The sequence below is a fragment of the Cynocephalus volans genome, chromosome 14 (genome assembly GCF_027409185.1).
Source record: "Cynocephalus volans isolate mCynVol1 chromosome 14, mCynVol1.pri, whole genome shotgun sequence".
Taxonomy (NCBI): domain Eukaryota; kingdom Metazoa; phylum Chordata; class Mammalia; order Dermoptera; family Cynocephalidae; genus Cynocephalus; species Cynocephalus volans.
The window spans coordinates 9,225,203-9,251,566 of record NC_084473.1 but is presented as its reverse complement, the minus strand read 5'-3'; the positions used below and the strand labels follow the sequence as shown (position 1 = coordinate 9,251,566).

Here is a 26,364-nt window from a genome sequence, read left to right as displayed (position 1 = left end):
TTATTTCTAATACTAACAGTACTAGTATCTTCAAAAATAATTTAGTCTGTTATTAATTTCATGTGTCACAGCACTCCTTTGAGGTAGGACGAACATTTACCATTATCCATATTTAATGATGGGAAACTTAGGGACCAGAGAATTTAAGCAGATTTCTGAAGTTCACAGCTAGTTGGTGGAAACGTCAGGATTAAAATTCAGGTCTTTTGACTTCCAGCCAAATTTCTTTCTTCTAGACATGTTCTTTTAATTTTAACATTAAAGAAGAAGACATTACTTGGTACTTACACTTTACTTTGTTTTGTAAATATGACTCTTCTTTGAATTACAATCATCATTTATTCTTTACAGGATCCCACACAGTTCCTTGGACATAGCAAGTACTCAATAAACATTTTTAAGAATAAAGAACATGAGAATCACTTTTATAGGATGGATGTTATCTGAGGTAGGACAGTGAGGCATTGTATATAATTAGTTCAATTCTTTCCCCTTTCATCTCCATTTAAGAGCTTCTGGTCTAATTAGCAGATACTGGTCCAGAAGGGCTTCATCCAATTTCTTCAATCATCACCGAGTTGTTAGCTTCAAATATGGGCCTAAGTTTCTTCGTTAAAAACATGAAGATGTATTATTTTCAATAAAAGAAAAATAGTTTCTATTTTGAGAATTATATTAAATTCCTTGGGTGATTAATATTATGTGTCAACTTGACCAAGCTAAGGGATACACAGATAGCCAGTGCAGCTTTATTTCTGAGTGTGTCTCTGAGTATGTTTCTGGAAAAGATTAACATTTAAATTAGATGAGTAAAGAAGATTGCCCTTATCAATGTGCACTATCCAATCTGTTGAGGGCCAGAATAAAACAGAAAGGTGGAGGAAGGGTGAACTTGCTCTCTCTGCTTGAGCTGGGACATCCATCTTTTTCCACCTTTGCATATTGCTGCTCCTGATTCTCAGGCTTTTGGACTTGGACTGAATTACACCATTGGCTTCCCTAGTTCTCAGTCCTTTGGGTTTGTACTGGAATTACACCACTGGCTTTCCTGGACTGTCAGTTTACAGATGGCAAGTTGTGGGACTTTTCAGCCTCCATAATCTCAACCCAATCCGTCATAACAAATCTCTTTCTACATATGTATAAGCTTGTATATCATATGGGTTCTGTTTCTCTGGTGAACCCAAGCACAATATTTCTTAAGTTTTACCATGCACCAAGCACATTTCTGAGCTCTTCATATAGGAACACTTTTATAATCTCATAACCCATGGAGTTGGTGCTATTATTATGCTCATTTTTATACATGAGGAAACTGAGGCTTAGAAGGGTTAAGTAACTTGCCCAAGATGTTGCAGCTAATGGCAGAGACAGACAAAAACCTAGTTTTATCTGACTCCAAAGTCTATTATTACTACACCATGTTTTACGTATACCTTCACCACTCTGACACAACTTAATTTTCCCAGATGGCTAAAATCCTCCCCATTCTAGATATTAAAGTTAATACCTTCATGTAGTCACCACAAATAGAGACGATATTCTGTTATGTCTTACTAAAATAAAAATTCATCCTAGGGAAACTCCTTTTTGTAGACATTACTTGTTCTAGCTCTGAGAACATATCTTCATGCTGCTTACTTTAGGTTGCAATATGTTCCCAACACCCACCTTTTACGTTTTTAAAATGGTATTTCAATTTTTCCTTCAGTTTGTATGCTCAGCCACCTGTACGCTTCCTCTCCACTTCCCCGAAGTGAAGAAAAGAAAAATAAAATGTTTTTTTCTAAGATTATATTAATAGAGAGGTTTAGATTATTGTGAGAACTTATTTTAATAAGCCACTCATTGAACAGTTTGGTCTCTAATTGATTACAACTCCCATTAGAACAGTACCCCAGGGAGTGAAGGTCCTGGTTTTTTTATTCTTCCCTCTAGCCTCTATTCAGTTTGGGTTGAGAATCTACCAAACTAGGATCACTCAAAGAATGTTAGGTAGGAAGGGCTTGTACTGATTAGTTCAACTGCCTCCTTTTCAGAGAGACAACTAAAGTCCACAGACAATTGACTGAAGGGCACATATTCACGTCTGTGCCGCCTCTTTACTGGAGACTGAAGTGGGCATCACGTCAATGGTATGCCTGATAGCTGGTGGGATTTCTGGACTGGGTTTAAGTGAGAGGAAGAAGAAGGCCTTGTGTTTAAGAGCTCAGCTGTGGAAGTAGATTACTGGATTCCAATCCCTTCTCTGCTGTTTATCACCTGTGTGTTCCCGGGCATATGACATAACTTTTCTGTGACAATTTCTTTGATAGATTACGGGTGGTGATAGTATCTATCTCACACGGTGGTTGTGGGGATTAAAGGAGTGACCATACCTTCGAAGCATTTAAAGCACCGTTTAAAGCATTAGGTTAAAAACTCTCATTAACATTAGTTATTTCTATCAAAAACTTCAAACTGTCAAATTTTTGAATTTTGATCTTTCCTGATATTCCGCTCTGGCATTTCTGCTCTTTGGCAGTCTTCTGAGCAAGGGCTGATGCTTGCATTTTCAAGGAGCTCAAACAGTCTACATTTGGCAAGCTTGGGCAAGTGGACTGCATATACATACGAACCCCCCCCCCCATAGAAGGTGGCCACGGAGTTCAAAACCGGGGAGAACGTATATTCCAGGAGTGAAAAGACGCTTACAAACAGCCTTTCCTTGGGAGGAGGGCGGGGCCCTGGGTGCGGCCGGCACAAAACGAATTCAAGTTCCACGCGGCGAAGGTGAGACCCGCTTCCCCCCGAGCCGCTCCCGCCATCGCGGCGTCGCTCACCTCCCGGAAGGCCAGGTGGGGCTAGAGGGTGACCGAAAGGGCCAGGCCCTGACAACTGTCCCCAAGTTCGGGCTTTTACGCAGCAGTCCCGAAGGCAAAGGGACTTCTTAGCTGGGTCACTTTTGTGGCGTGTCGCCCGCCTCTAATCAGGCCCCAGCTTTGTCTCCAACCTCCCCGGCGAGGGCTCGGCCGCGTCCCTCACGTCGTCCCTTTGTCTGGCCGCCATCCGCGCCCCTTGGCTGTCCACCGTCCCTCCTGGAGAGGGATGGGGGCGCTGCGACCCGCCAGGGAGGCAAGATAATGGGCTGCGGGGGGAGGGAAACCAGGACGCCCCAACGCGTGGAGACAAGCCTACCCCACGCGCCCGCCGCCGCCCTCCCCCGAACGCCCGGCCGCGCCGCGGCCCCTCGCCCGGGTCCTCGGCACGGGGGCGGGGCACGGGGCGGCCGGCGCCCTCTGATTGGCTGCGGGCGTCGGGGCGCCGCGCCGCGATTGGGCCGTGAGGCTGTCGGGCGCGAGAGTGCTCGAGGTGGGGAGGGGTCGCTGGAAGCTGCTGGAAGTCGGGGGCGGGGGCGGGGCGGCGCAGGGGCGGGCGGGGGAGGGGGAGAGGTGGGGCGAGCCGGCGCCGCCCCCGGCCCTCCTCGCGCTCCCGCCCTCCCCGCGCCGCTCTCCGACCGCGGGCGGCCCAGAGGCGGGCGCGCGGCTGCATCCCCATCCTCTTCGTCGCCCGGCACGGCGCGAGCGGCGCGGGCAGCCGAGCGCGGCGGGCGGAGCGCCGAGGCCGGCCATGGCCACCACCAGCACCACTGGCTCCACCCTGCTGCAGCCCCTCAGCAACGCTTTGCAGCTGCCCATCGACCAGGTACCCCGGGGCGCCCCGGCGCCTTCCGGCCGCGGTGCCACTCGCTCCGGCTCCCGGGAGGGGGGTGGGGGCTGGGGCCCGCCGTCCCTGGAAGGGAGGGGGCGACCAGCCTGTCATTGTCCCGGAGTCCCCCCTCGCTCCGGGCTGCCCCCCTTCTCTCCTCGGCGTGCACACCCAGCGCCCCATCCGCGGCCCCTGCGGGGGTGGACACGGGCGGCGTGGCCGGCGACAGCCCGCTGGGGAGGGCTGTCTGTATAGACGTGCATGAGTGCATGCTTGTCCCTGCTCCCCGCCACAGCAGCACTCGGACCCGGGGTCGGGTCCCGGAGACGCTCCCTGCACAGGGGCATGGGTGTAGACCGGGTGCGGGAGGCCGGCGTGCTGGTGCCCTGCCCGGCGTGAGGCACTGAGTGTGCCCTCGGAGAGGCTGATGGATGAGTCCGGGTGTGAGGGGCCGGGAGGCTTGCTGCACTTGGGGACAGTTTGCCCTGCAGTGTGGCTGGAGACACACAGAGAGGCAACAGTTTGGGGAAAGACGGAGGTTACGGAGAAAGTGAGAGTGGGTTCATAAGCCGGATCTGTAGCCGAGAGAGTGGCATCCCTGTAGCAGAAGCAGCCACCCTACCCTCGGAAAGGCACTTGACACTGTCTGGGGAAGGGTGGCATTTAAAGGAGGTCCATCGAGTTTGACGTTCAAAGGGCCTAAGGATCACTGAGAAATAAACAGTATTGTGATGGGAAAAGCAGCGCCATTTTTATTCAGAAAAGAAAGTTTGGAAGTATTTTGTCGTGAGAGTGAGATTTAGGGAAGTTGTCCGTGGGATATAGTTAGATAATTGCTGTAACCCCGGCTAAAAGTAATTTTGGAAATTTTGTTTACAGTTATTTCAGGTGTGCTTGATCTAGAAGTGTTGCACTTCCCAAGTGATACTGGTTCACTGTCGAATGTGTTGCTGTTATTGATGTCTTCAGGGATTTCATTTATAAGACAGGATTCCTCCGTGTCCAGACTGCTTTTCATAGCAAGCTGGAAACGACTCCTGAGCCTACATTACAATACTGCCTTGTCCTTTACTGTTTTAAATAAAGTGGACTGCAGTATGTCGAAGGAGTATTAAAAAATTCTGCCTTCTGTTCAAATCTGAAGTTTTTACTTATATTTCAGTCATAATTTTTGGTTAGTAGTAAAGTACCTGTGTCCCACATATATTGAACAACATTTACAACGTGTATCATACTGATAAAGTACCAATAGTGAAAGTAATTGTGTGTTTTAAGAAAATAGTCTTCTGTTTATTAATAAATTGATCAGAACTTAGGGTTTTTTCATCTTCTCAGACCTGTGGAGGATTCTCACTGTTTTCTAAACTGCAGTGTAGTGTAATGACCTTTTAGCACGTTACATCCTGGACTTAAATGGGTTGCTGTCATTATATCAGCAAATGCAGAGTGGGTATCTGTTCAAAATTTTTTTTACTGATGAGCAAGGGGGACAGGCTTATACCTTTCCATTTCTTCTAGGGAGGCAGGTACATTCTCTCTCTTTCTGCCATAGCCCTACCACTCTCTACCATGATGAAATCTTTACTGTGCTATTACCTTTTAATTTAAATAACACTTATAAGTTCTTAAAGTGATTTGATATTAATGAACTCATTTAAACATCTCAGCAATCTGGAGGAAGTTTTTTTCAGTACTGAGATAAGCAGGAGAATCTAGGGAAAGTGACAGAACTTAAAATTTTTCGACTTTCTTTTTTATTTGCTAAAAATCTTGATTTGGAACCTTGGACAACCGTCATCCTCTTGGGACTACACTAAATTTGTATAGCCATGTATAGCCCTGAATTTGTATAGCCATTTGTACAGTATTTTGAGTTCCGTTCTCTTCTCTAAGCAAGTCTTAGGAATATTGGATTAATACCACATGAGCCTTAACTTTTCATAGCGATAATGAATCATTTTTTTAAGCACTGAAGTATTGACCTTTTTGTTGATGAAGCTGTTAGAATAACTGAAAACCCCTATTGTAAAATTGGATGAATAAATAGTTATTTAGCCATTATTTTAAAATCAAGCAAAATCGAAAATTTTTATAACATGTAAATAATTGAGTTCAAGTTGACAGAAAGCCTAAGAATTGGTTGTAATCAAACAGTGTGATGGGGTTGGGTGGTGGTGGTTAGCAAGAAATTGGTAAAGGGCCACAAAAGATGAATACATTGCATAATGATAAATATAGTAATTATCCTGATTCAAGCATCACATATTTCACATAGGTATTGATATTCAACGCTGTACGCCACAGATATGTACAATTGTATTTTAATAAAAGACAAAACAAAACAAAATAAAAAAACAAATAGTGTGATTCAACAGGAAAAAGACAAATCAGGAAAAGTATAAAAATATAGCTTGTTAGTATCTTAGTCTGGTGTGTGCTATTAACAATATTTTAAAAATTTAGGGAACTATAAAAGCAATTTGATGTCAGATGAAGAAAAGGACTTTAGGGTAAGAAAAATCGTTAACTTTTTCACTAGAGTGACTGTAGAATTTATGAGATGGTAGAAATTACTGGTATGTGTGGAATATAAGAATGCACCTTGCATGGTGCAGTAGCAAAGGAAGGAGGAAGTGTTTTGCAGTGAGGCTGAGGCCAGGGAAGAAAAAGGAGCAAGAGATCTTGTGTTGGATTTCTGGATTGTCTAATCTTCACTGAGAATTCCAGAGTGACCTTGAGGCAGCTATAGCATTTGTTCAGTAGTTCCTAAATCTAAATAAAAATAAATCTAGTATCAGTGAGATTACATGATGCTTCAAGACAGGAAGTATCAAGCATCTGACGTTTCTCCTCTCTAGGCCTTGCTTTCCAATCAACTTTACTTCTAGGCTAATGTTTAGTAGGGGTTATGATTAAAGGGATATATAGAGAGTGGGTTTAGAGGAAGCAGTTGGGCTAGGGAGAGCTGTGCCAAAGGAAAGGGCCAAACATGCTGTCTAGAAGACATCGGATACCATTGGATGTAATTGTGTTCTTTAGTAGGGGTGATGTGGTAGAGAGTTGGGTCCAAAGTGAGTATCAAAATGAAACAGAAGAGAATAATTAAATGTCCCAAATCGACTTGTTTTTTATAATCATTTTTTTTTCTATGTTCTATCACATTTGATTTGCCTAACTCTCTGAGTTATCAGACTAAGGTTGCTGTATAGCATTTTCAATCTTCCTCCCTCCCTTTTTTTCTTTTCTTTTTAACCAGTTTCTTCCCTTATTTCCCATGGTGCTGTAATTACTACTAGGAAGCCAGAGTTAATTTCCCCTAGTGATGTGATACCCAGGATGGCATACTTGGCAGAAGGCCAGTTAGAGATGGGACTGGCCTGTATAGAGTTATTGAACAGCCCTGTGTCATTGTTTTAGAGATAATGTGCTGAACTTTGGGCAGGGAGAGGGAAGCAGGAGGAAGATTCAAAGTATTTTGAAAAGTTTGGAAGAGGAAGAAAAAGATGGTGCTGGAGGAAAGGAGGAAGAACTGTTATTAGTCTCACAAAGTTGGATAATAATTACAGTGCCTAACACTTTACAGTTTACAGCCTCTTTCACATACATTATATTATTTAAGCGAACCCTCACAACACCGTGTAAAGTCAGATAAAATTCAAGGCCTCATATATTTAGCTTCAGAAACATACATATATATACATATATACACATATATATATATACATATATATATAATGTGTGTTAGGCTTAGTTTTAAAATTTCATGATTCTGTGTTTATTAACTGATGAAGCTGCCTCAAATTCTTTTTGGACTAAGTTGGAGAGAATATAAATGAAAACCTAAGGAAAGAAAGTGGACTGTTAAATTTTGAAGGAATTTTCACCAGTAAAGAGTTGAACCTACCTCTCTTAACTTCGAGAAATGAAGCAGCTAAGCAGAATACCACGTGCACTGAAAATTGCAATTAATGTAGGTTTCCCTGTATTCCCTTTCCCTCTATTTATAGGAAGTGGTAGTGTAGTGGTGTGTGGAAATGGCATGATTAGGTTTGGAACCAGACTGCCACCCTTGTGCTCTTTGGCAAATTTTTATATTTTTCTAAGCCCCAATTTCTTTATCTGTAAAATAAGGATGATAATAAAGAGTACCTACTTGTAGGTTATTGCGAGGGTTAAAACACGTAATCTGTGTAAAATGCTGGATGCATCTCCTAGTAGATGTTTGATGCACAGTCCCTTCCTCTTTACAAATTAGGAAATATTTGGAATTTATCTTATTTTTATTTTGAGAAGTTAACATCTGTTCATATGTATTCCATTTTTAATCTTAAATTTTTAACTTTAATAGGACTTCCTTTTTAGGAAGGGAAATACAAGGCTCAGTTTGGTCCTGTGCCCACACAGTAATTAAACTAGGATTAGTAAGTAGTTTTGAATTTGGAGTCAAAAGTGGATTTTCTGCTTCATTACTGCTTCAAGAGTTCTTTGTCTCCCTGCTTTAAAAATGCTTCCTATGTTGTTACTGCCTCTACAGGTACAAATAATCCTAGTCTGTGTTCATTGGGCTCAACAGGGCCGACTTTCCAGGGAAATAATCAAAAACAACTCACACATAGCTTTTGCCTGCAGTTGGTTTAACAGGTAGGATTCTTCAATGATAGAACTTTGTGAGATTTCTTTAAAGTAAAACAAGCCGTAAATATGACCCTCAGAAGAGTGATCACTTAATGATTTTATGAATGACATGGGTGAAGATGGAAGTCACGTTTCAGTAAGTATGTAGGGTGTGGAAAGATGGAGTCAGGATTCAGAAGATCTGCACAGGCACTAATGACGTGCCCATTCACCTTCTGTTGCTTATCAAAATCCTAATCAGTCTGCCAAGCCCGCATCCAGTGCACCTTGCATGTAGATCTTTGTCTGAATTCCATCTGATGTGACTGCTTCCTTATTTGAACCACAAGAGCATTTTGGATTCGGCAGTATTCTGGCATTTACAGTCTCTTTAATGTTATATCTATCAGTCAGGGTTCTGGTAGGAGACAGATTGAACTAGGTAACTAAGGAGACTTAAAGACCTATTTTCAAAGATGTGGGCAAGTTTAGGGAAATGAGCAAGGAACAGTACAGTTCCCATACCATCTGCACTAGGCCTGGAGGGGCAAGGGGAAGGAAGGAGCAGAACCCCAAGAGGGTAGTGTCAGTCAGGGGCTGCTTGGCAGGAGGGGAGGAGCTGTGGTCTCCAGCCAAGTGACTTGCCAACCTGCAGTGACTCTGAGGGAGGGCTGTGGGAAGGAGAGAAACACCCCTCCCTCTCTCTTCTCCCATCCTCTGATCTCCTGCTGGAGTCTCCTTCAGAGGACAAGTTGATGCTTTGGGAGCACAGAATAGAGTGGAGAGTGGATCTGGACGGGCATTTAAATACTATCCAGAACATCAGATTATGGCAATGTTACCCATTTCTCTGCCTGATGAAGACAAATCAAAAACTCGCGTTAGGCTCCTTTACGCACATCCTTATTCTGTCTCTTTCTTCTCAGTCATTCATTTTGAAATAAGAGTTGACTCTTGCTATTTCCATTTTCCTCATTCCAGTTCACTCTTAAAACCCTTGTAATCAGGCTTCTGTCTCTGACACTAATAGCCAAATTCAGTGACAAACTTTCAGAAATGCAGTACTGATTAGTTACTTCCTTGCTTAAAACTCCTTGCTTAAAACTTCCTTGTTATTAAAAATATACAGTTGGCCCTCCATATCCATGGGTTCCACATCCCTGGATTCCACCAGTGAGGATAGAAAGTATTCAGAAAAAAAAATTGCATCAGAACACATACAGATTTTTTTTCTTGTCATTATTCCCTGAACAATACAGTGTAACAACTATTTACATAGCAATTATGTTGTATTAAGTACTATAAGTAATCTAGAGATGGTTTAAAGTACAGTCAGGTGTTGCCTAACAATGGGGGTAAGTTCTGCAAAATGTGTCATTAAGCGATTTCACCATTGTGTGAACATCATAGAGTGTACTTACACAAACCTAGATGGTATAACCTGCTGCACACCTAGGCTGCCTGCTATAATCTATTGCTTCTAGGCTACAAAACTGTATAGCATGTTACTGTACTGAAACTGTAGGCAATTGTAACAAATTGGTAAGTATTTGTCAATCTAAACGTATCTAAATATAGAAAAAATACCTGTATAGGGCACATAGCATGAATGGAGCTTGCAGGACTCGAAATTGCTCTGGGTGAGTCAGTGAGTGGGTGGTGAGTGACTGAAGGCTAGGACATTACTGTACACTACTGTAGACTTTATAAACACTGTGTACTTAGGCTACATGCAATTTTTAAAAAATAAAGTAATTGTGCCACAATATTAAGATGACTGTGACGTCACTAGGCAATAGGAATTTTTCAGCTCTATTGTAATCTTATGGGACCTCTGTTGTATACGGAATCCGTTGTTGACTGGAGTGTCATTATGTGGAGCATGACCGTATATAGGAGGGTGTGTGTGGGTTCTGTACAGATACTATACCATTTTATATTGTGGACTTGAGCATCCATGGATTTTGGTATCCACTGGAGGTCCTGGAACCAGTCCCCCATGATAGCTGAGGGACAGCTGTATATTCCCACGCTCTCCACAGACCTACTGAATGAGGGCCAGGGAATCTGCATTTTTGACAGATTTCATCCTGGCCCCCACCCATCCTCCATCACAGGTAGAGAGAGACTTGGGCCAAATTTTTTAGGCTGTTCATATTATTAAAAGGTTATAAAAATGTTGCCTTTAATAAGTTAACATATAACCCCCAAAATATAATGCAGTGTAATTATGCTCTGACAATATAGTCACAAAATTTGGGAAAAATAAAATTCATAATGTGCTCTACTCTAGGCAGGATGACCCTGAAATGGGACAAGTTTTTAGTTCAATAATGTGCATATATCCTTTCAATCCTGTCATTTTATCTCTGGTGACTGTATGTATAACCTCAGGTGTAGAAATATCAAAAGATAAATTTGGGGTCCATCCTGACTGAGGTCTGGGCCAAGTGGCCCTTCTGGCCTGTGCTATGCGAGGTCCTGCTTCATCCAATTCTTGCTGTGAGTTTACCTTTGAGAATGGCTGACTACTGGCTGAGCGGGTAGGCCTAGAACCTTTGAAGGATGGCTTATTCAGTCCCCACCCCTTATAGACACTCACACTCTCTCTACACATGCTAAGTGAATTGCCCAAAGCTATGAGTGTAGAATTGGTGAGCTGGAATTTAGACCCTGGTCTGCTGCTGCCTGAAGTATTTGCACACCCAGTTACTTAGAGTTCTCCTTAGTACATTTTCCTATTTTTTAACTCCTTGCCTGTGATTAAGCTGTTTCCTTTGCCTAAAATCCTCTCCATACTTTTTGGCCTGGCAAGTCTTTATTTTTCAGTATTCAGCTAAAGCCTGTGCCTCCTTAAAGCTTTTCAAGATGTGTCCCATCCTTTCCAGCCACTGGACTCCTGTCCTGGGCCTCTTGCACGTACAGTATGTCCCTGCGTACTAAATGCACATATTACACATATCAGGCTGCAAGCACTCCAGGTGGGCTGATCACCTGGGGCCACTTCAGAGAGCTGTCTCATACATCCTGTGCAGCATTTCTGTGATGAGACCAGAGCACGGAGAATCACCAGGACAAGAAGGGAAGACAATCGGAGGGCCTGCCCCGCCTTGCGCCTTAGCTCTGAGCTCTGTCCTCTGACCAGCCTGTCCTGCATCCGCCCAGCAGACATCCGGTGTCCTCCAGAGCTGCCTTCCTCATGAAGGAGTCAGTGGGAACATTCCCACGGGGTCCTCACCCCCTTCCGCTGGCGGCTTGTCAGATGGGGGTGTCCTCCCACCTCTAGGAGGCAGTGGCACAGGAGTCCGCCTTGCCTTTCCTGGTGACTTCCGAGGGAGCGATGGCCTCGTGTCCCTCCCACTTCAGTCTGCTCCAACAGCACCTGTAGCCCTTGATTTTCTGTATGTTTGTCCCTTCCAAGCTCTATATTCCTTAAGAACAGGGGCTTCCTCTTACCCGTCCTCACGTCCCTCTGTGAAGGACCGTCCTTGGCCTACAGGATGTTTGGAGTGAGCGGGGCTAGTGGGTGAAGCCATAGATCTGCTCGAACCCTGCTTGTCACCTGCTAGCTGCGTGCTCTCTGTGAGTTTCTAATCTTTTTTCTTTGTAGGCTTCAGTTTCCTTGTCTGTAAAAGGGTGCACAGTGGGTCCCACCTCACAGGGCTGTGGTTAGCGTTGAGGAGATGATGCCAGCAGAGGGCAGAGCTCGGTGCTTTGGGGATAGGTGGCTGCTGAGGTCCTTTCCCAGGGGCTGGGGAGCCCACCCCTCAGGTTCTTCAGTCTGTTAGAGCGTTTTTAGTCATCTGTTTTACACGTATTTGGGTGTCTAGCATATGCCAGACACTTGCCAGACATGGGTATGACAGGGACAGTGGCTGCAGTCTGATGCAGCGATTTTCAGACTTACAAGGCTGCAGCGTCTCAGAGGAGTCGCCCTGGCAGAGAGGGGCAGGTCCTGCAGGGGGTCAGAAGGGCCAGGCCGTGAGGGGTGAGGTCCGGCGCGTTGCGCTGGGGGTTCCCGGGATCCTTTTCTGTGAACACGGCACTGTCTCTGTCTTCCACTGGCACTCACACCCTCCCGGACTGGAAGGCAGATGGGCCCAGGAATGTGTGCAGACTCGCTTCCCCGGCGGGGGGCTCCTGTGCCCGAGCCCCACGTCCCTCTGCAGCGCACTCAGTCTCTCGCACTGGGTCTGCGTCCCTGGCTAGCTGTATAGCCTTGTGAGTTAAGATGCCTTTGTCGGTCAGGTTTTCTGAAGGACGGCACAGCAGATGTGTCAGGTAGGAGTAAGCCACATAAACCTTTTTGGCTGACTTTCTATTTTCTTCAAGTGGGTTACTTAAAAGGCTGAAAACATGCAAAGTATTGAAGAATTTTTGGGGGGATGTGCCTGATTATTAAAAAAGAAATGATGGTAACTGTGAAGAGAGGTACCAGTATTCTCAGCTAGGCGGTTACAGTGTTGGGTGATAAGGGGTGGCTGGATTCTGCATTTTCATCAAGAGATTCAGAAAAAAGAAGTCTTCAGATCGCACAATTGTCTTTATCCATAAAGAACAAAGGATTGCCACTTTTAGTGTCCTGCCCCCTTAGTAGGGCCCTCCAAAAGGACACCTGTTGGATACCCACAGCCTTGCGCCCATCCTCCAACCAGGGGAAGCCTGGCTTTTAGCCAACAGCAGGTGAGTCATCATTGGATCCTCCCAGAGCAGCTCAGAGGAGTAGCTAAACTAGGCCTTGTGGAGTGAGGAAAGCTCTGCTGGGACAGGGGACTGGCCGCTGCCCACCACCGCTACTGCTCTCTTCTGGAAGGTACTAGGCTTCTGGCCAGCTTGCCTTGCTCCTGTCTAGACATTGGACAAAGGTATAATAGCCTGTTTTAATCCATAATCCTATAGAAACTTTTTTGGTTTTGGAGGTTTTTTGTGCCCGACTGGGTGTTTGTGGAAGGTCAGAGTCATGGATAATATTTAATTTTAGATATATTCAGGCTGTTCAGTTACATGTATATTAAAGTAAATAGCTCCCTGGTTATACTAATAAACAAAAAATTCTAACTTCTTTAATTTTTTTTTTGAAGCTAAATTATAGATAGAACTACAATACATACAAGAAAGACATTCAAGTGATAATTTACCTTGTTAAAACTGAATGGACAGGGACTCTGCCTTTTCAGAATCACCGGTGTACTGGGTGCTCAATAAATAGTGACTACATTGAATGTATCTAATTTAACAATGTTAAATTTCAAGATAAATGTAAAGACCTGCAGAGAACTTCTAGAAGTTAATTGTATAGATGGAAAATTGCCCAAAACCAGCAGTACATTTTATAAATAAACCCTGGGAGTTTTTGTTTTTTGTAAGGTGTTGCTTAGCTGACTAGGTTATGGGGCTCGAAGAAGTAGCTAATGCCAACATAAATTCCATGTTTAAATGCCGAAGGGCAACAGGCCAAGAATATAAATGAGTGTGAATGTGGATGCTTCCGTTTTCTGAGGTGTGGACAGCATAACCATCTGGAAAGCCCATGCCCAGTCTAAAGGGAAAGGCCTTCCTCACTTTTGCTAATGGTTACCATAAAAGAATGTTGGCTTGCGGCTGCCAAAGCTGATTTTTCGAGGGCAGCTGGAAATCTGGATTTTTTTGGTGAAATTATGATTTTTAAAATTTCAGCTAAAATGTTAAGTTTTCTTTTCTTGAGCCCTAACAACAAATCTAGGCTCGATTATTTTATCGGCCACGAGGAATTAGGTAGCAGTTTCTATTACAGTTTATGATGGCCAGTCTAATCTGTTCTGAGACTTAAAAGGAATATTAGGGGCTGACCGATTAGCTCACTCTGTTAGAGCGTGGTGCTAATACCACCAAGGTCAAGAGTTCAGATCCCCATACTGGCCAGCTGACAGGAAAAAAAAAAAAAAAAAGTAACATTAGCAAACAGATTATAACCAGAGCAGGGCAGCTGGGAATACGGAAGGCTTGGAAGCCATGGCAAGTGGTAGCTGAATATATTCTTCTTATATTTCATCACTTAGTAATTTCATCCTTAAATTGGCCAAAAGAGTTTCATATTGAATTTTATCTGTCTAGTTCTTTTCATTTGGACACCCCATTAAAGTGGAAGGTTGAAATTTCATGCTATCATTTCATTCTTTTTGCAGATCTAGTATTACAGTTATTAATTGGTCTACATTGTCAAGACTATCTTATGGGGTGTGACATTTTAAAAAAATGGCTAGTGGGGAATAAAGTAATACTTGGAAAGGTCTTGATTGTCTATAAGCCCCTGTCAGTTTTTCAGTTTTTCTAGCTTGTATATTGATTTTTGTCCAGAATGTTTTATGTTGTCATAACTGTTCAGGCTTTGGAGTTTAAGTTTAATCTACAGTATGCTTCACTGAGAGGGTTAGCATGCCTTTTCTAAAACTAGGACTGACACAGCTGTTCATATTAGCTACATCCCAAGAATAGAAGTGACAGAGATTTTTGGTGTATGAGTAGAGCCAAGAAGGTGGAGGTACCCTTAGCTGGTACTTAGTTTCTTTGGAGATAGCTAAGGGATTCTTAGTATAAGATTATAATCCTGGGTGCTGTAATTATAGTCTCTGTACATTTCCTGTACTATGAGACTAGTTATGTCTTTGCCTTTTGTTCTTGGAAAAAAATTTTGAAGTCACATAGTAAAGGAAAATCTTGGTAAACTTGGCATCAAAACATTGAGCTTCAGCCTTCCATTGGACTTAAATGGAAATTATGATTTACTAATCAGAGTTCAAGAGTGGAATTTTAGGTATTGTTGAACTGTATTTTCTTACAGTTTTTGATATGGATTGGGGGGATTCATTTCTAAAGACTCAGTTTCTTTTTAAGGTATAGGAAATTTAAATTAATGGAGAATATGGTGTTCTAAGAAGGTTTTTGGCATAGAGTCAGAGTTTTACCACATGGGACTATAAAGTAATCTATAAAGTAATTTTTTTAGGAATATGGCATTGGGTAGGAAACACTTGAGTAGATTAAAAAATTCTACTTGGAATATTAAAGGTAAAAGCTTGCTGTGACTATTTTAGCAAAGACAAAATGGAACAGTGCTAGAAGGCCAGTCTTGGATTGTTTTCCTTTTTGTATTGATTTTATTGAAAGCAGGAACCTCTAGAAAATAATGAAAATATTAAACTACTTTCCCTGTTTTGTCCCTCACTTCAGATTTGTTAAATGTATGTATTGGAGTTTTAGTTCTTATAAAACAAAGGAGAAAGGCAGTACAGTCATTGTGCCTTGGCTAGGTTGGTGACATGGGTGAGCAAGTGGATGAACCATCATTATGTCATACAGTAAATAATGCGTAACGGGGCAGGTAAGAAAAGGAAAACCGTGTGTTTTATGTATTACTGTAAGTTAATATTATCAGGAACTCTGAAACTTGGAATCGAGTAGGCTACACAGTAGTTTAGAGGACAAACATTTGGCAAATTTCCATCATTCTGAGAATTATGGAATTGGAAGGTTGTAGTCTGTAGAGAATGTTGGTAATCGTAGAACATTTTTGTAGAAGGAAAGTTGGTGGGTTATTGGTATCACTTTAGACATTGGGAATTACTATTTGGTAGTAAGGGTAGAAAGGGATAAGTGGATATCATTGTTTATTGAGAACGTAGCACTGTATAGGTCAGGCGTTTTATTAGGTCCTGGAGAGATCCAGAGATGAGTAAGAGCTCGTTCTCACTCTCTAGCTTCTAGTTTAGTGGGAAGAGAAAGATTGACAAATATTTACAGTGTGTACTTGAAGACAGATAAGGTGGAATTAGTTTTGATAAGGCTGCTGCAACAGAGAGTCCTGACGATAATTCAGTGACCTAAAGATGATAGAAATGTATTTTTCTCACATAAGTTTTGCTGTAACAGTTCACATTGGTGGGTAGTTGTGCTCCACCTGGTCATACAAAGAACTTCCAATATATAATCTAATATACATAATATAACGTTCCTTCCAACATGTGGCTCTGCTACCTGGTCCTCATTGTTAACAGCTTGGTTGAGGCTGGTTCACTTAGGGCAGCGGTCCTTCAGCTTGAGCTTACATGGCAATCCCTGTGGCATTTGGTAGGGCAGATTGCTGGGCTCCACCATAGGAGTTTTGGATTCCGTGGGTCTGGGTTGGGGTCTGATAATTTGATGCCTAACAAGTTCATAGGTGATGCTCATGCCGGAGAACTTGGAGAATTCTAGTCATCTGGCAGGCAAGAAGGATAAAGAACCCCCATTGTCATAGGTCATTGGCTAGAGGTGGCACCTACTACATACGACTTCCGCTCACATTCCTTTTGTGAGAGCTTTGTCATATGGCCACAGGTCACTGCAAGGAGATGCGTTGGGGTAGAGGCGGAGGGTGGCTAGGAAATGCCATGTGTCTGGAGCCATGTCCAGCTATAGTTCTGTTATATTAGAAGAAAAAGACAGGCCCCACCACTCTCTGGAGTCATCTGGGGGAAAACAACTGCAAATGGGGGTTGGATTGCTCAGGGAAAGGTATTGTTTGAGCTAAAAGGATAGATTTTTCTGGCATCCCATAGCAAAAGTGCAACTTCTAGTTAAGGAAATAGTGATTGTAAAGAAAAGAAGAGGCAGCCTCACTCATTCAGTAAATATTTATAGATTGCCAGGCTCTGTGCCAGGCTGCAAATTTCAGAGTACAGGGTAGAGTGGGCAGGGTTTGAGGATAAAGCTAATTAAAAAACAAAGATATATTTTATGTGTTATGATTATGGTGCCTAAGATCATGGGTTCAGGACGCTGCCTATGTTCAAATTGTGGTTCTACCACTCAGCATCACTGAGAAGCTGAGTGAGTCACTTGAGCCTCACTTCATCTGTATGCACAGAACCTTCTGCATAATGAGCACTGTCAGTGTTAGCTATGGCTGTTGTTGCACCTGCCGTGCAAACTGCTCATGTGAAATAAAATTGTCTCTAGGAAGTCTCTGGTAGATGGTCATCTGGCTTCTGCTTGAACACTTCTGATGCAGAGTTTGCTCCCTTCATTAGGGCAGCCAGTTTCATTTCTGGATAGTTGTAGTTGTTAGAGTTCATCATCTAGGCACTCGCAAAATTTGTGGAATAATCCAGGAGTGGTTTAAATAAACCCACTTTTTCATGGTCACCTTTTAGAGAATTGGAGACATCCCACTTTTTTACCACATGGTTGGCTTAAGAACAATTGCACTTTAAGTACATTAGGTGTCAGTATTCCTAGATCTTCTAATATGGAATTCATGAGCTCACAAGCGAGTATTTACAGCTCTCATGGGATGATATAGGCCCCCTCTGAAAGTTCAGTTTCCTAGTGTTGTTCTCTTTAGAGTTTCGCGGTGTTGGTATACTTGTTTGATGACTTATTGCTTTTTGTCTCTGTTATTTACTCAAAATAAAAAGAAAATGGCTGATTTAGTAATAATTGTGTTCTCATAAATAGTCCTGTTGAGACAATGATAGAAACCATGAGTAGTGCCACTTATTTAGACTCAGTGGACTTACATTTGAGCCTGCCCGATTGTGTGTTCAGGTGTGAGAAAAGAGCATAACCAAAGGACATGTATGAAATGCTGAAAATATGTTATTTAAGATTGTATTTAAATAGGAGTTCGTCAAATCACATTTTTGTCAAATGTCTAATGGCTGAGTGTTAAAGTTAACATTGAATTAAAGCTGAATATTACTCAGGGAAATCTCAAAGATTTGTTTGCCTTCAACTCCTGAAAATGATCAACATTGTCCTCTAATAATTTCTACAAATATTTGTTTCCTTCTATAGATTCAAAACAATAGGAACTCTCTCCTTAAAACAATTTGAGAATGTTGATTTCAGGCTTAACTAGGGAGAACAAGACATGTTTTGGATACCCCAGTTATTCTTTAACACTTCTTTTTTCTTCATATTCCTTATACATTTTTATTATATATGATTCATTGTAGGTATTATTATTAATGTGTGAGTTTAGGGTTTTTTCTCCTTGTGAAATTGAGATGGTGGAGCTAATCTGCTTTTAATTCATTCTCACAAGATGTGTAGAATTCACAAATAAAGCTTTTTTCTTAAAAAAGGCCATTTTTCATGACTTAAATGGAATTAGATACAGTCAAATACAGTTCTTAAGGGTTATTTTATTTAATGTTAGTACACGAAACAATTTTGCATATAATAGTATATGAAATAATCTAATCTTGACTTTTAAAGAAATTTACTCAAAGGCTATAGTGTTTTTCATATAGCTGTCGTATAAATGAGCTCTTTCTCAACACCCATATTGACTCATTTGATTTCCTATTAACAGTTTTCATACTCATCAGTTATTATAGTATTTTACTTTTGCAATAACAAATGTGTTTATATTTTAACCGATAGAATATTGATATATAAATTATACAAGGTTACTTTCATTCCAAGTTCAATGTAGAATGCTTATCTATATATATTTGAAAGTTAATATTCATATCTTTACAGTAAATACGGATGACATGCATTGTTTGTATTATTGGTGTTTTTTTGCTGATCAGAAGTGGTGCTGGGGTAGGCTTGCAAATGATCAGTGACCTCCACAAATTTAGTGGTGCTACAGATGACCAGAAAGTAGGCATTAGGCCATCTTGCTCTTTCCTTTTTGAAGGTGAGGACCCAGACCGGAGCAAAACAGTGGATTTGGGCTGCATGACTGAGGGTGAAGCCAAACTTCAGTTCATCTGTAACTTAAAAAGTGAGGTGAAATTAGGCATTTCATAATGTTTTTACTCTTTGGGAGCTGATTCTTCTCCTTTTATGATATGTAAATATGTTTGACGTTTGTGCATTTCCAATTTCACTTGTGTTTTTACTAATGTGTTATGAACCCTAGTAGGGAACTGTGAGTTTAATTTGTATATTTTTCATCTGATTTAGAAACTAGTATATCTTTATTTATAAGATTTATAAAATACAAAAATTGTATAAATGTGAAAATTTAAAAATCACCCATTATTCTTCAATCCATAGACAACTTCTGTCAACGTTCTTTTGTGTGTGTGTGTGTATTTAAACAAAATTAGGCTCATACTGAATACAAAATTTTTGTAAACTTCGTTTTTACGTAACATTTTGAGTTATTTACAATTTTATTAAATCTTTCCAAAACCTATGTAATGTTCCGTTCTTTGGGTGTATCATAGTTTAATTATTCTTCAGTTGTTTGTAATTTTTTGCTGTCATTTTTTGCAGTAAATGTCCTTTTATATACATTTGGTGCATATACTTGTTTGCTTTCTCAGGAAAAGAGGTTTCTTGAGTCTGAAAAAATATGGAAAAATCACTGTTTTAAAAAAAATTATTAGAACTTTTTTTCTCTTAAATTATTGCAGTTGTTATTCTCCTTTAATAATTTTTATGTTTTCCCTTTTCTTATTTTTTTATATTTCTGCCCTTTGGAAGTTAACTTACTTTGTTCTTCTGAGCATGAATGCTTTGTGTATAGGAGAGTCTCCAGTACTCCTCGGCTTGGGTGTGTAACTCATGTACAGTGGGTGTGCGTCCCTACTCCCCATGTCTTTATGATGTGGCTGAAAGGGTTGAGAATATGCTTTTTCAAGTGGCCTGTGGCCGCCTTTTCTCCCTTCGCTCTGGCCCTGGCTGAGACGATCTTATGCACTCTGCTTTTTTTTTTTTTTTTTGTCGTTTTTTCATGACTGGCGCACTCCGCCAGTGAGTGCACCGGTCAGTCCTATATAGGATCCGAACCCGCGGCGGGAGCGTCGCCGCGCTCCCAGCACAGCACTCTACCAAGTGCGCCACGGGCTCGGCCCTGTACTCTGCTTTTCTAAGTGTTGGTTTGCTGGAGCGTTCCCCTGACCCTGACACTGAGCTCTTTGGGTGCAAGGACTAGATTTTACTTGTCTCTCTGTCTTTAGTGCCTACTTCTGCAGGCATTTGGCAGATGTTTGCATTGGACGTAGGTTTATGATAATGTTTTTCGTTTTTAGAAAAATTATACTAAATTAATTTTTAAGCCTCCAAACCATTTGGAATTCTACCAGCAGTTTTTTTTTGTTAAACAAATCAAGCAGTTACTTAAAAGCACTTGTAGAATTTCACTATTATGCTTAAGATATTCGTGGTGTTTACTTACAAGTTCTCATTCCAGACTTGCTTCTCATTCCAGTTTGTTTAGTGTTGAGAGTGTGAGACTTAACATGAAAAGGAACCACACCGCTTGCAGACTGGATAGCACAGGTGCTAGAGGCTGTTACCTGCAGTCTCCATACCATGCAGGTGCTGTCTGCCTGGCTTCTACTCAAAGCTCGTCTAAGCCATTGCAACTAGGTGTCGTGGTTAATTGAGTAGACTGTTCCATTTAGCCTTTGTCTTTGTTTTAGCAAGCCCTAACTCATGTTTCTGAGAATAATGGGAAACACTCCACTCTTCCTTGATTTCTCAACCTGTGGGTAAGGAAGAAACAAATTATTATATTATTTTGGGAAATGTAAAGAAAGTGAAGATAAACATTCAGTGCAAATCATATCATGTCATTTCCTTGAGCCCTCCAGGGAATTTCCTCACTTGGGAGAGTATCCTGAATCCTGCCATGACGTGGCCCTGGCTACCTCTCTAACCTCCCTTTCTACAATGCTTTTCTCCTTCCTCTGTTTCATCTTCACTGGCCTTCTCACAGTTCCTTGAATATGTGAACACATTCCCACCTTAGGGCCTTTGCACTTCACGTTCCTGCTACCCAGATTTTTCTGTGACTCACCCCTCACTTAATATGGCTTCTCTAGAAGGCCTTCCAAAGGAGTGCTTCTCTGATCTCCCAAGCTCAAAACAACCTCCTATCATTTTGCTCTTCTATCCTGTGTTATTTTTTAAAATATTGACGTGACATTATGTTAGATATTTTGACACTGTATATTTATTTGCTCATTTCACTAAAATGTGGTCTCCATGAGAGAGCAGGGAGTTTGGCTTTTTTTTTTTTTTTTCCTTTTTAACTGACTTTGCCTGGAACATAGCACATACCCAGTATTCTTCTATTGAATTAATGCACTATGAATCCAATGATTATATTATTTATTTTAGGTTTCATTTCTTAAAGCTAACTGAGTGTAACTGATCAGCCCAAACAATAGAACACATGATTTATTTTAGCATTAACTTCTATTTCATTTTTGGAATTTCAATTTAAGATTAATACCCGTTCATTATCACTTTGGGAATTTATTTTTGTCTTGTGGGGAGGCAGTGGTTTCAAGTGGTGATAGTGTTGCCTTTTTAGGTAAGAAACTTGGAGCAAGTCACTAAGCCTCAGTTCCCTCAAATATAAAATGGAGATGGTGGTAGTGCTGGAATTTTAGGGTTCTAGTAGTTGATAACACTCTCATCAACTTTGGACCTGGCTGAGAGAGAGCCACAAGAGTCAGAGAGACATGGATCTAGTTCTTGTCACAGCTGAGAAAGTGATGGCTCCGCCATCTGACGTACCTGTCTGGGATCTCACATCTGTGAGCAGCAGGACTTGGACTAGAATCTGGATCTGATGACACTGCTATGTGGCTCTCACTGCAATGTGCATATGTACAAGTAGGTGTTTTTCATAGGCGGTTACTTCTAAAATGAGTGAAAATATAGAACGCAAAGTTTATTTTGTGGGCTTATGAGTTAGAAGGTAACATAATCTCACTTTTTTAGAATTATGAGTTTGTTTTGTAAATACTTATTCTAGGACACAGAGGAAAACCTTTAAAAACTGATAGTGTTGGCAGGGAAATGGGGAAAAAATTATTTACTTTGTTTGAGTGGGCTGGGGAGCTTAAGATTTTAATGAGTATTATTTCTCTTTTGGGAGGAATAAAAACTTCCAAAGACTTAGTTTTGGGCAGAAAAACAGTCTCATTTTAAAACTTTTTCACAGTAGTTTTCTGTTCTTTGAATTTGTTATTTTAAAATTTTCTTTATATAAAAATTTGTTATAAAATTAACAATACTTGCCTACTGTAGAAATTTGGAAAGTATATTGCTAACTTAAATTTTGAATTCCAAATCCTTAGGGATAACATCTGTACTTTCAGAATTTATTTTTTTTCCTGCCCTTGGATAATTCCCTTCAGGGGCCTTCTGCTCCATCTCCAGTCTGGATTGAGTACCCCTTTGGGCTGCTGCACAGTTGTCTTCTGCAGCTTCTTTTTACTGCATATCTGAGCCAAATTCATTATTTCTTGAATCTTGTGCCATCTTTCTTAGATTAGACTTTTATTTTGCTTCAGCACGTCTCCAAGAGTCTTCCTAAGAAAGGGTATATGTAAAGTAAACTTTCTGAGTCTTTGTGGATTTGTAAATATCTTCATAGAACTTTAGGTTGAAGATAATTTTCCCTGATAATTTAAGGTGTGCTGTTATTTTTCAGCGTACAGTGTTGCTGATGAGAACTTTGTAGTTGATCTGATTTTTCTTTCTTGAGGATTCTTACGATCTTTTGTTTATCTTTTATGTTCTTAAACTTCGCATTGTTTTGTCTGTGTGGATACTTGGTAAATTCTTTCAATCTGAAGACTCAGGTTCTTTAGCTCTGGGTAATTCTTTGGAACTGTTTCTTTGATAATTCCTTCCCTTTCTTTTCTTCGTTGTTTTCTTTCTGGAACTCTTATTCGTTAGGCACTGGACCTCTTGCACGAATTCTGCCTCTGCCTTGTCCCCTCCTGTCAGTCACTTTGCCGAGACGTCCCCAGCTCTGTGTCCCAGCCTGCGGTAGGGTGTTTTCCATCTCGCTGTGTGCTCACTTGGCCTCTTCTCGTGCATGCTCCCGGAAAGAGGGAAAGTAAGTTTGGTGGTGTCTTTTTATAGGGGCACTAATCCCATCAGGCCAGGGCCCCTGCACTCACCACCTCATCTAACCCTAATGACTTCCCAAAGGCCCCCTCTGAAAATGCTGTCACATTGGGGGTTGGGGCTTTAACATGGAGATTTTGAGGGACACAAACATTTAGTCCATATCAAGGTCCGTTTTCTGTTCCTGGATCCTATGCAGGTTACCACATTACATTTAGTCATTGTGTCTCAGGCTCCTCTAGACTGTGACAGTTTCTCAGATTTTCCTTTTTTTTTTTTTTGGTGACCTTGACAGCTTTGAGGAGTACTGGTCAGAAACTTTGTTAGAATGTCTTACAAGTGGGATTTGTCCAGTGTTTTTTTCATTAGTCTGGGCTTATGGGTATTTGGGAGGAAGACCACAGAGGTGAAGTGTCATTTTCATCATGTTGTATCAAAGTTATGTACTTTCATTGTGAGTGATCAATTTTAATTTTGTTCACCTGGCTGAGGAAGTGTTTGTGACAGTTTTCCACCGTAAGGTTTTTCTTTTGTACCCTTACTTTCCATGTTACACTCACTGGAAGGAGTCATTTTAAGCACCAGGCATAGGGGTAAGCTGTCGGATGTTTTAAACAGAGAAATTAGTTACTCTGGTTTGCTTTTTAAAAAGCTCTCCTTAGTGTGTGGAGGGCGAGAGTGGCATCGGGGGAGCAGGTGGAGTGTGCTCACAGTAGGCTGGGCTGGGTCATGGTGGGAACAGTGGATGTGGTGAGAAGGGGCCTAATTTGTTACATACTTGAAAGAAGACCTGACGTGTCTACTGATGGATTGAATGTGAATATGAGAAGAAGAGAAGAGTGAAGGGTGATGCCTGCTCCTAAGGTTTTGGCCTAAGCAGCTGGCAAACAATTTGGGGCAGGGGGACTGGAAGAGAAGAGGCTTTTGGAGCTTGAGAAGAGGTGGATGTGGAAGATTCTCCTTTGGCTGTGTTGGGTTTCAGATACCTGTTAGCCTCTGAAATAGAAACCTTGTGGAGACCATTGAAGGTTTGAGTGTGTAGTTCAGGGTATAGGGCTCAAAATTTGATTTTGGAGTTATCTTTAAAGAATGGCATTGTGTTTGCAGACCAAGAATCTGTTTTGAGAGGATAAAGAGCCCGCGGACATGCAATCAGAATGATGAGAAAAATTAAAATCAAACAGACGTTTTTGTTTTTTTCCTGAGAGCACTGTGAATAAGAATAAGGAAATGAAGATACAGGTGGTTTTCACTCAGCATCAGTGGGCTCTCTGTGTCTGACTTTGAGTCCCAGCTAAGAGAGCCAGTTGAACAGTGGAAAATTGAGAATTTGGTTTGGACTTCTTATAGCTAACAAGAAAAGGAATTGGAAAGTTTAGCTCTTTCCCTGAGGAACTATGTGCATGTATTTTTGAGCCTCAAAGACAGCCAGCGTGCCAGTGTACTACAGTTTTTCTTTCTCAGAGGGAAACCAATCCGGAGTGGGAGGCCCTGCCCGAGCTGCCCTTTGATGGGCTGCCAGGTCCCCTGTGTGCCCAGGCGTGGCCTGGCCTCGGCACCACTCCTGTGTCCTTCCCTCCTTTCTGACCTGGGGAATGACTGGCTTTCCTGTTTCAAATCTTCCCGTTTTGATGATGAAGGTGGGGAGGCTGAAGGATTTATATTATTTGGCTCCATAATAGGAATTTAAAAAGATATTTTGTAGTTACATAAAATTACATAACATTTAACCAATACCACTGATAACTTTAAGATGCTATATAGAAGTCAATCCATTTTTATTTAGAAAATAGAATTTTAAGTTAATAATACTGGGGAATTTATGGTTCTTTCCTTTTCCTTTTCTTCATCCAAAGTTCTTTATTTATTTTTAGAGCTTTCTGTACTAGTACATCCAACCTTTTCTTGGGAGTTGATCTGAAAAATCAGATTTACAGGAGAATATGTACAACCACCATGTCCTTTTAGGGGACGACGAGTGGCACTCATCCTCCAGCTTAAGGAAAACCTTTTTAAGCCCCCTGCGTGCCGCCTTTAGATCTCATCCCAGAGAGGAGTGACTTCTGGAATATGGTGTGTATTATTTCCTTGCTGTTCTTCATAGAGTTAGCCACAAATGTATGTATATGTGTATGTATGTGGTAAAAAAACATACTGTGTAACACAAAATTTACCATCGTAACCATTTGTAAACGTACAGTTCGGCAGTGATAAGTATCTTCACATTGCTGAGCAACACATCTCCAGAACTTTTTCATCGTGCAAAACTGGAACTGTATGTCCATTAAACAGCTCACCATTTCCCCTTACCCCTCGCCCCTGGTAACCACTATTCCACTTTCTGTTTCTGTGAATTTGACTATTCTAGAAACCTCACGTAAGTGGAAACCTATAGTGTTCATCTTTCTGTGATTGGCTTATTTCACTTAGTGTAGTGTCCTCAAGGTATATCCATGTTGTCATATGTGTCAGAATTTTTTCTTTTTAAATGGTGATATTCCATTGTATAAAGTTCTTAATTTTAATGTGATTGAATTTGTAACATTTTATTCATGATTTGCAATTTTTTTCTACCTACTTAGGAAATTATTCTTTATAATGAGATCATAAAGATATTCTCCTATATATTTAAAAAAATTTTTTTTCTCAATGTTAAAACAATCTTAGACTTACAGAAAAGTTCCAAGTACAACCCAGAGAACTTTTTTTATCCTGAGCCATTTGAGAGGAAGTTGCTGACGTGATGCCCCATCACTTCTGAACACTTTCATGGTATTTCCTACAAACAAGGACATTCTTCTGCATATCCTCAAGATGACCATCAAAATTAGGAAATTAATGCATTTCTGTCATCAGTTCTTCAGACCTCCATCAAGTTTTACCAATTATCCTACTAATTCTTTTTTAGCAACAGGATCCAGTTCAGAATCACAGGTTGCATTTAGTTCTCATGTTTCCTTAGTCTCCTTAAGTCTGGAACAGTCCTTTTATTGAATCGAGAAGTATTCCTTCCTTTCTGTTTTCTGGAAGAGATTGTGTAAAATTGGTGGTAATTCTTTTTTAAACGTTTGGTAGAATTCTTCACTGAAAACATTTGGGAGGTTATTTTTTCAGGAGATTTTTAATTACAAATTCAGTTTTTTTAATAGTTGTAGGGCTATTCAAATGATCTATTTCATGTTGGGTGAGTTATTGTAGTTTGGGCTTTTTATGGAA

At 41.2% G+C, this 26,364-nt stretch overlaps 1 protein-coding gene across 5 annotated transcripts in view; it reads left to right on the top strand.

Annotated features, from left to right (window-relative positions):
* Window positions 1-3,428: 3,428 nt before the first annotated feature.
* Window positions 3,429-26,364, top strand: part of MBOAT2 (membrane bound O-acyltransferase domain containing 2) — a 129,696-nt gene continuing 106,760 nt past the window's right edge. For 2 of the 5 annotated variants that reach the window (XM_063078235.1, XM_063078234.1), the window contains exon 1: window positions 3,429-3,684. Coding sequence is in view for 2 of the 5 variants with exons in the window: in XM_063078232.1 (XP_062934302.1) it covers window positions 3,610-3,684 (75 nt within the window). In the remaining 3 variants the exon portion in view is untranslated. The remainder of the gene's footprint in view (window positions 3,685-26,364) is intronic. The other 3 variants (XM_063078232.1, XM_063078231.1, XM_063078233.1) reach the window with 2 other exon arrangements.